At 40.5% G+C, this 9837-nt stretch overlaps 1 protein-coding gene across 1 annotated transcript; it reads right to left on the reverse strand.

Moving 5' to 3' along the window:
• Positions 1-3463: 3463 nt before the first annotated feature.
• LOC108253617 lies at positions 3464-4616 on the reverse strand. The gene is made up of 2 exons (XM_017447926.2): positions 4480-4616; positions 3464-4116 (listed from the first exon to the last, which is right to left on the reverse strand). The coding sequence occupies exons 1-2, from the start codon at positions 4508-4510 to the stop codon at positions 3653-3655; spliced, it is 495 nt and encodes a 164-aa protein (XP_017303415.1). The 5' UTR covers positions 4511-4616; the 3' UTR covers positions 3464-3652.
• Between the last annotated feature and the right edge of the window lie 5221 nt (positions 4617-9837).

Raw genomic sequence — 9837 nt, forward strand, 5'->3', positions numbered from 1 at the left:
CCTAGGACATGTCCACACTATTAAAGTCACCGCTGCCAATTCTATGCATACATTCCAACACGGATTTGTCCCTAGATAATAGAATGAAATAAGATAATGAGCTGAGCTTGAGTGACCGGAATAACATACTCCAAGATCATATTGTTATTGACAATATGTACAAAATCTTTGCGGAATGCTGTATGTTACCTCATGTCTCAATTGTCTCATGTTGATCGTCAAGTGAGATGATTTTGAAGCTCCATGTAGCATGCTAAAGAAAAGTGCCTTTGAAAGCAGCGTCCACATTATGATCCACGAACATCGCCTAGGGCATGTCCACACTCCACACTATTAAAGTCACCGCTGCCAATTCTATGCATACATTCCAACACGGATTTGTCCCTAGATAATAGAATGAAATAAGATAATGACATTAATGACGAATAAACTAAAAATGTAGTAGAGAAAAACTGTCCACCTCTTTATAAAGAGACTTGGTTATTGTTTGTCACATTTTTCTTTTCAAAAAACGTGCTCTTAGCTCGTGGAAAAACGAAGGTCATCGATTCACAATGAGGACAAAGGATTAGCAAGATCCAATAGATTACAGGATCTAGTCCGTTAGTCCGTATGGTGCCAGAGACATAACCAAACTTTTACCTAACCATTCACTCCATACACAAAAAGCCCATTCTGAGGCTTAGGTGTAAGGGCTACTGGTGACCCAATTCAATTCAATTCAAATCAATAAAGCATTTATTTGTACAAATGTACGTTTGCTTGTTTTACAATTTTACATGGAAATTCGGACATATCAATACAAAATTACAAACTTTAAATTTTAAAGTCAAAGACTATCACAACCAACAAGTACTGACGACGTGGCGGAGGTGTTACCCTCCATTCGGCCACAAGCTACCCGCCTACTCACATTACCCTCACTTAGCATAAGCTGGTTGCCCTCTGGGTACCTGAGAACTAGAGGAGGAGAACTATCGATAACTATCGATAATTTTGACTATCGAACGCTATCGATAGTTGAGGCTTGACTATCGATAGTTTTCGATAATATTTTTCTGCACATTTTTCGATTGGTTTGGTCGTTTTAGAAGTAAAAATGTGTAAAAAAAAAAAAATGTTGAAATAAAACCCTGTGACCTAAATTAATACGTGTACAGTTAATAATTTTCTTTAAATTAGGTTAGGTTAGGGGTCACATTTTTCTTTTCAAAAAACGTGCTCTTTGCTCGTGGAAAAACGAAGGTCATCGATTCACAATGAGGACAAAGGATTAGCAAGATCCAATAGATTACAGGATCTAGTCCGTATGGTGCCAGAGACATTGGATGTTTCTAACCAAACTCTTACCTAACCATTCACTCCATACCCAAAAAGCTCATTCTGAGGCTTAGGTGTACAGGCTACTGGTGACCCAAAGGATGGGTTAAGCTTTTACAAATCTACCCAACCATCACACAATCCGTATTAATGTACGAGTATCAATCAATCGACAGGTACCTATGTTCCAGAGTGAATCCAGGCACAGGCCCTCGAATTGCCAGGTGTCATCCTTCGCAATCTGTTGAATCCAAATGGCACACGACTAATTCCGCAAAGTCCCCGACAATCCGGCAACAACTGAAATGTGACAGAGTAGGAGAATAATATACGAGCGTAAAAGAAGAAGGGGAAGAAGAAGAGGAAGGGGAAGAACAAGAAGAAGAAGAAGAAGAAGAAGAAGAAGAGGAGGAGATAGATGAGGAGAAAGAGGAAAAAGAATAAGGATAGGAAGAAGAAGAGGAAGAAGAAGGGAAAGGGGAAGAAGAAGAAGAGGAATAAGAAGAAGAGTGAATATAGATGTTAGGTAGACTGACCGTGAACATGAGTAACCAAGCCACCCTGGAACTCCTCAATGCTGTAAGGAGCAAGATTTAGAAGGATGGGTTAAGCTTTTACGAATCTACCCAACCATCACACAATCTGTATCAATGTACGAGTATCAATCAATCGACAGGTACCTGTGTTCCAGAGTGAATCCAGGCACAGGCCCTAGAATTGCCAGGTGTCATCCTAAGAATAAGAATAAGAATAAGAAATGTTTTTATTGCAATATAAGTTAGAAATGTAACAAATTACAAAGTCATACAAATGATAATGAGGGGGAAAAGAAAAGATTGTTTAATCCAAGAGTTCATCTTAAGTCAAGTTTAACCACTGCTGTCCTGTCCTGGTGAATTTCAGAAAAGCAGAAAATCACGGTGACACCAAAGAAAACCCTTGACACTGTGTTGCTCTCAGTGATAAGACCGGGCATTTGAGATTCATCGCACGAAAAAATTCGAAAATAACTACATGCCTAGAGACCACTACTTCTACTGCTTCTCCGTTTGATTCAATAGCGTGATGTGGTCAGAACTTTTTTTTTAGGAAGTTTGACAGAGGGAACTGTAACTGCTATGGTCTTATCGTCCCGAAATCGAAGAGAGAAGGAAGACAGGCTAGGAGAAAGCCAGCCGTTCCGAGAACGAACATTATCCCACCAGAATAAAATCCGCCCCGAGCGGGAATCGAACCCACGGCCTAGCGCTTACAAGGCAGACGCACTACCAACCAAGCTAACTAAGCTGGCGGTCAGAACTTTTGCCTTTTGTCCAATAGAAACGCGGGTAATTTTATTCAGAAGCCACGACAATGAAAAAGAAAACTCTCTCTAGTAAGATCAGGCATTAAAGATTCCAGCAAGTTTCCATTAAACGTGACCTGAACAAGCACCGAAACGCGGTCTTACTCACCGCGGAACGCGAATCAAATCATCTGTAACAACAACACCTGTTCCATTTGCTTTGGACACCACTGGTCTCAAGATCAATATCACATATAATAGCCATTCCTTCTTCACTTAATTAAAAAAGAGATTTTTTTCGTGTCGGGTAAATTAGTTTTGCCTTATCGAGAGTTGATCGGCTTCGTGCGTCTGTGAGTCTGTGTGATCTGGTTTTAATTGATGGTAAGATCAGGCATTAAAGATTCCAGCAAGTTTCCATTAACGTGACCTGAACAAGCACCGAAACGCGGTCTTACTCACCGCGGAACGCGAATCAAATCATCTGTAACAGCAACACCTGTTCCATCTGCTTTGGACACCACTGGTCTCAAGATCAATATCACATATAATAGCCATTCCTTCTTCACTTAATTAAAAAAGAGATTTTTTTTCGTGTCGGGTAAATTAGTTTTGCCTTATCGAGAGTTGATCGGCTTCGTGCGTCTGTGAGTCTGTGTGATCTGGTTTTAATTTTGGAACTGATCACCGCCATCGTACACCTTTCCAATTTGAAATACCTTAGCCCATGAGAGCCGACGAGGCCTACAAGTCACACTGCCAGCCTAGTTTGCTTGGCCGCGGGTTCGATTCCCTCCCGAGCGGGTTTCATCCTGATAGGATAATCTTCGTTCTCGGAATGACTTTCTTTCACTTCATCTTGAATATTTTCCAGTTCTTTACATCACCCAACGTAGGTACATTCATATTCAATTCACACTGCGCCATGTTAATTTAGATATTTCTAGAAACAGGGAGCGAACATTTTCGTGTAAGTCTCAAGATTATATTTTAAAGACTGCCACTCTCAACTGGCCATCTTCGACATCTACTCTCACATCTCCCCTCTTAAGGTGAGTATCTCTCTGGAGGATGGATCCTCCTTCCGAATCTTGTAACATACACTTCTTCTTGATCACGTTCTATTGCAACATCTCCTTCATCTAAAATAACATTCTCATTTTCTTCATCTAAAATAACATTCTCAGCTTCATCTGAAATAACATTTTCATCTACTGCTTCTAATGTCACATCATTATCACCATGCGACTGTTCTTCTTCATCATCATCAGGCACCACAGGACATTTCGGTACGTATGAGTCATAAAATTTATATTTATACTCGACATTTTTTGGTGTCATATCTGTTTCTTCCTTTCTATACGCCACTTTTGGTTTAATCATTTTCCTGTTTCTTTCAATAACTCCCTTAGCAGTTCGAATGACATAGGACCGTGGACGAGAAGCTTTTCTGACGATTTCTCCATCCACCCACCTTGATCCTGGTTCCATTTGTATCATAACCATTTCTCCTTCCTTTAAATCTGACAGGGAATGTGATGCAGATTTATCATAATAACTTTTTGATTTCTCTTGTCGTACTTCCAAAGATTTTCTGATGATATTGTTATTCACTGGTCTTTGTTCTAGAAATTCATTTTTCACAGGTACAATACTTCTTAATTGTCTATTATACATTATCTCAGCAGGAGAAGGAATATCTGAAAAGGGTGTATTCCTACTCAATTTCAGTGGTTCCAGGAGTTCAATTCCAATCTCACCCATTCCAAACAAAAGCATGGCACTCTTTCTGTCTTCTTTCACTCCCATAGCATTGATATAAATTTCAAACTTCATCTTGAATATTTTCCAGTTCTTTACATCACCCAACGTAGGTACATTCATATTCAATTCACACTGCGCCATGTTAATTTAGATATTTCTAGAAACAGGGAGCGAACATTTTCGTGTAAGTCTCAAGATTATATTTTAAAGACTGCCACTCTCAACTGGCCATCTTCGACATCTACTCTCACAGCTCTTGATATCGCCAAGTTCGATGGCCTGGATCTCGGCGTCTAGTCTGCTTGTCAACTTTATCGACAGTTTCCAACCACACGGTTGTGTAGTCAAGTGATTGACTGTAAGTGGCAGGACTGACAGGATTGTACATGCAGGATCTGGATTAGGACTAGGGGGGAGGGGTGTGGCCGACCTGATCCTTTGATAAGATCTTTGCGAACGGTGCTATAATGGTGTGGTGGTAGGACTTGTGTTCTAGCGCTAGGAGTTGTGGTCTAGTGCTTGTTACTTTCCTTATCCTATAGGAAGGAAAGTACTCGTGTATTCGGGCAAAATTTCCGATGGTTAGTTTTTAACTTTCTTTCTCCTATCATGTCTTCCTTCTCTCTTCGACTTCGGGACGATAAGACCTTAGCAGTTACAGTTTCCTCTGTCAAACCTCTGGAAAAAAAGTCTCACCAAACTTGACCAAACCCTTCTCCCTATTTCGCTGATATCTCAGTCGCTCCACGTCAGAGTGCATCGGGGATTTGACTATTAGTTAGAGAACAAAATTTCCTACTGTTTTCGATATTATTTGACATAGTTACTCAGTACCGGTCCGGAGTTAGAAGCGGTTAAATTTCAGCAAGATTTAGTTTTTCTGTATAATTATCTAAAATTCTACATAGTATCAATGGAGAAAGAATAGCTCGGCCCTTAAGGGTTAGTGTGAGCTGTGAGGAAGATGATGAATTGGTCAGTGAGGTTATCTATCTAGGTCCTGTTGATGAAATGCTTAGACATTGATACTGTTTGGTTCTTAGGACAAGTGAACTCCTAGGTGAAGGGAAGACCTTGCCATCTGAGAGGAATTCTTTGTCGCGATGATTTCGGACAATCCTTGGTCCTTGGTGAGCGAATCGCACCGAATCACCTAATCTATGATAAAATAAATAATCATCAGTCCTAATTAAAAAATCTGGTGTGAACATCACACGACTTTTCTTATCCTATTGAATGATGCTTATTTGAGTGTTCTTTTACCCTAACTTTTACAATAGTGTTCGAGCTGTAACTCTTTAAGTACTAATGAATGCATTGTTTTCCTCTAGCCGTATCGTTATCGATATCGTATATATTATAGTTTCCAATTGCTTTGAATTGAATGGGTGATTATATGGGGCTCTTGATATCGCCAAGTTCGATGGCCTGGATCGCAGCGTCTAGTCTGCTTGTCAACTTTATCGACAGTTTCCAACCACACGGTTGTGTAGTCAAGTGATTGACTGTAAGTGGCAGGACTGGCAGGATTGTACATGCAGGATCTGGATTAGGACTAGGGGGGAGGGGTGTAGCCGACCTGATCCTTTGATAAGATCTTTGCGAACGGTGCTATAATGGTGTAGTGGTAGGAGTTGTGTTCTAGCGCTAGGATTTCTGTTGTGGTCTAGTGCTTGTTACTTTCCTTATCCTATAGGAAGGAAAGTACTCGTGTATTCGGGCAAAATTTCCGATGGTTAGTTTTTAGTGACAAATCACGTTTTGAGATCCCTATGTCTATGTGAAGAGAAGGAAGAGGAAGGCCCCGCATGAGCTTCATGGAGCAGATCATGGAGTATGCTGGCACAGAATAGATTCCTACAGTGAGCTGATTACCTACCTAATCTATGATAAAATAAATAATCATCAGTCCTAATTAAAAAAAATCAGGTGTGAACATCACACGACTTTTCTTATCCTATTGAATGATGCTTGTTTGAGTGTTCTTTTACCCTAACTTTTACAATATCTCTAACCGTTTTGTCCCTCTAGCTGAAAACCGCCAAAAAACGGTCAAAAACCGCCAAAATGCGGTCAAAATACCGCCAACCGCAGCAACCATCTCAACCAAACGTTTTGTGTTGCATCCTTGTCACATTTGTGAACTACATACCAAATCCCCAAGACAGAGAAGCATGGAGAAGAGTTGCCAACCAATCCTTGGATTGAGATGATAGATAGATAGATGTGTAGAGCTTAAATCTAAAGTTTCAGCCATTGGTCCATGTGTGTGTCTGTCTGTAAACAAAATATCTCGAGAACGGTAAGAGCTAAAGACTTGAAATTTGGTATGCATCAGCTGTCAGATATGACAAAGATGCAACTCGAAACTTTTGCGGTATTTTGACCGCTTTTTGGCAGTTTTTAGCTATAGGTACTAAAAAAAGTACTCCAGTCAAGTGAAGACCATGTCTAGAAATATGTATAAAAAAGTACGGTAGAAAACCACCCAAATAGGCATCATTCAATAGGATAAGGCAAGTCGTGTGATGTTCACACCAGATTTTTGTTACAGTGCTATGTGTTGTGTTCTGGTGGGTCGTGTACAGCAGGCGTGTCAAGTGTATTGCTCCAGATCTTATCCTGGACTGTAATCTCTAGTCTGAATAAACATTGAAGCATGGATAAGTATTTAAGTAACCTCTAGGACTAGGAGCTTAAAGAAATCAACTTTGTGATAGCTTAACGTAGAGCAAATAGACATTGCTGGGTAAGAATTTCATGAATAAAGAGGTCTACACGTTTTGAGATCCCTATGTCTATGTGAAGAGAAGGAAGACAAGGAAGAGGAAGGCCCCGCATGAGCTTCATGGAGCAGATCATGGAGTATGCTGGCACAGAATAGATTCCTACAGTGAGCTGATTAACCCAAGACAGAGAAGCATGGAGAAGAGTTGCCAACCAATCCTTGGATTGAGACCTGGTCTCGCTGGAGGACGTAAAACTGAGACAAAACCAGCCCTGTCAAGCCAGAGACAATAACACTGGCTCTTTTGAGGGTACCTGAATGGGACTATGGTCAAGTCCGTCTCAGGAAGTAGGGTACAACGACATAATTATGTACCTGAATATCCCTCATCAGACCCCTACGATTTAGGGGCCCTGAACTAGCTCTCTGGCCTCGATGACACCTCTTGGTATCCTCTTAATGGGATAGTAGATGAACTCACAGATTTTCTCTGGAATAAACCTGAGTGTGCGGACTCTTTAGAGGTGCTACAGGTGAATTTTAGAGAAACTGGGGAGGTTGAAATATACCAGTGAGGGTACTTCTAGGTTACATCAAGGCCTTGGGATAACAGACCTATCAAACCCCTCATCCCTCATTAGACCCCTTCAGTTCGGGGGCCCCAAGTAGCTCTCTGGCCTAGGCACCTCTTGGTATCCTCTTAATGGGATAGTAGATGAACTCACAGATTTTCTCTGGAATAAACCTGAGTGTGCAGACTCTTTAGAGGTGCTACAGGTGAATTTTAGAGAAACTGGGGAGGTTGAAATATACCAATGAGGGTACTTCTAGGTTCCATCAAGGCCAGGGTATAGCAGCTTGGGCAGGGGAAAAAATACTGATCACAATAGATCTACAGAGGTCGCAGTGTTAATTGCATACTCTCTTGGGAGAGGAGCAACCAGTCCCATAATAAATAAAAAGCCAATTTTTAAACAGAGATAGCTATTATGTTTTTGCTCTTTTTTATTATTTAAAATACAACACTAAAGTGAAGGTAGCAACCAATAGATGGTTTTTTTCGCGCTCTTTTTGAAAATACAACTCTGTGAAGTTAGCAACCAATAGATCGATCTTTTCGCGCTCTTTCCAACAATATACAATAGGTAGGTACTCAAAAAGTCGATTTTTGGACTTGGTCTGTTCTGCGTTTTACCCATTCAGTTTACCTTACCTCTACAACGAGACGAGTTTAGAAATCCAGAGGCTGATCTGCGCTTCCCTCCACTCCCTGCTCTTCTGTATCATCTCCCTCATCATCATCATCGTCTGTGTTATCAGTATCATCATCAGTGTTATCAGATAAGTTATCATTCACCTTGCCTCCTCCTGTTCCTGCCCCTGCTGCTGTGGCCACTAGTTTCTCTGCAACAACATTAGGAAACATATCAGCAATATCAGCTCTTTAGTTAGGTAGATTTAAAATAAAATAAATGCAGTTTCTTTGTGTTATTATATCACAACTTTGGTGCTCACTGCAGCATTGTAGGATTTTTCCAATATACTTGAGAAAATTAAAATAAGTATAAATATTCTGAAATGAAATAAAGATAAAGTTGGGGCTCGAGGTTAAATCAGCGAAAAGTAATTATTTCTACAGAAAGGTTGACTATTGAATTTTTTTTGAGCTTTCAATATCAACTTTGCACTGGGTGTAAAAAATCAATTTATTGGTGTTTGCTACTGATGTTCGTAACTCCAAAGATTCCAAATCAAAGTCCAAAGTCTATCGACTATTTTTTCTTGGTTTTGCTAAGGTGTATTTTCCAAACTGACCACTGACAAAGTGGCCACTGTTCCATTCAGTCTATTAGAGCAGTGGTCATGTTTCCAGTGGTTAACTGGTCAGTTTATACACTTTTTTTAAAACGAATTTTGCCAACTCTGGACCACGGGAACCAACAAATTAATGTATAAATGATTTATCTCCTGTTTCTATTCTGTTCCTTCCTCTTTTGCTAGTAGATCTTCATTCTTTCCCGATGTTGTTTATACACCTTTAACTGAATGTCTTTTTGTTTCAGGGTTGCTCTCGGTTCCAGAGTTCGGGACTGAAAGTTGTTGATTGATCAGCACGAACCACATTTCCAGGCAACTGTTGCTATCTAGTAATCATTGGATATTGTGAACGCCAAATGTGCTCGCGGCCATTTCAATCCAGCGCGGCGGCCTCCAAATCTGATAGTTTACCAGCAATATCTTTGGCAACGACTCTTAAATATCTTAATGAAGTCTTCTCTCATTAAAGTATATCTCCGAGGTTCTCAAACCTTGTACCCACGGTCCTGCAAGGTTCTGTCTGTCACAACGGATCAGACTGACCAACTGATAAGTTAACGGGTGGTAGAGAACGCCCAGGGCGTTAACCTCGCCTAGTGGTTGTCTTCCACTCAAGAGTCTATTATTATTATTATTTGCTAGTAGATCTTCATTCTTTCCCGATGTTGTTTATACACCTTCAACTGAATGTCTTTTCGTTTCAGGGTTGCTCTCGGTTTCAGAGTTCGGGACTGAAAGTTGTTGATTGATCAGCACGAACCACATTTCCAGGCAACTGTTGCTATCTGGTAATCATTGGATATTGTGAACGCCAAATGTGCTCGCGGCCATTTCAATCCAGCGCGGCGGCCTCCAAATCTGATAGTTTACCAGCAATATCTTTGGCAACGACTCTTAAATATCTTAATGAAGTCTTCTCTCA

Source organism: Diaphorina citri, unplaced genomic scaffold (genome assembly GCF_000475195.1).
Source record: "Diaphorina citri unplaced genomic scaffold, Diaci psyllid genome assembly version 1.1 scaffold2338, whole genome shotgun sequence".
Taxonomy (NCBI): domain Eukaryota; kingdom Metazoa; phylum Arthropoda; class Insecta; order Hemiptera; family Psyllidae; genus Diaphorina; species Diaphorina citri.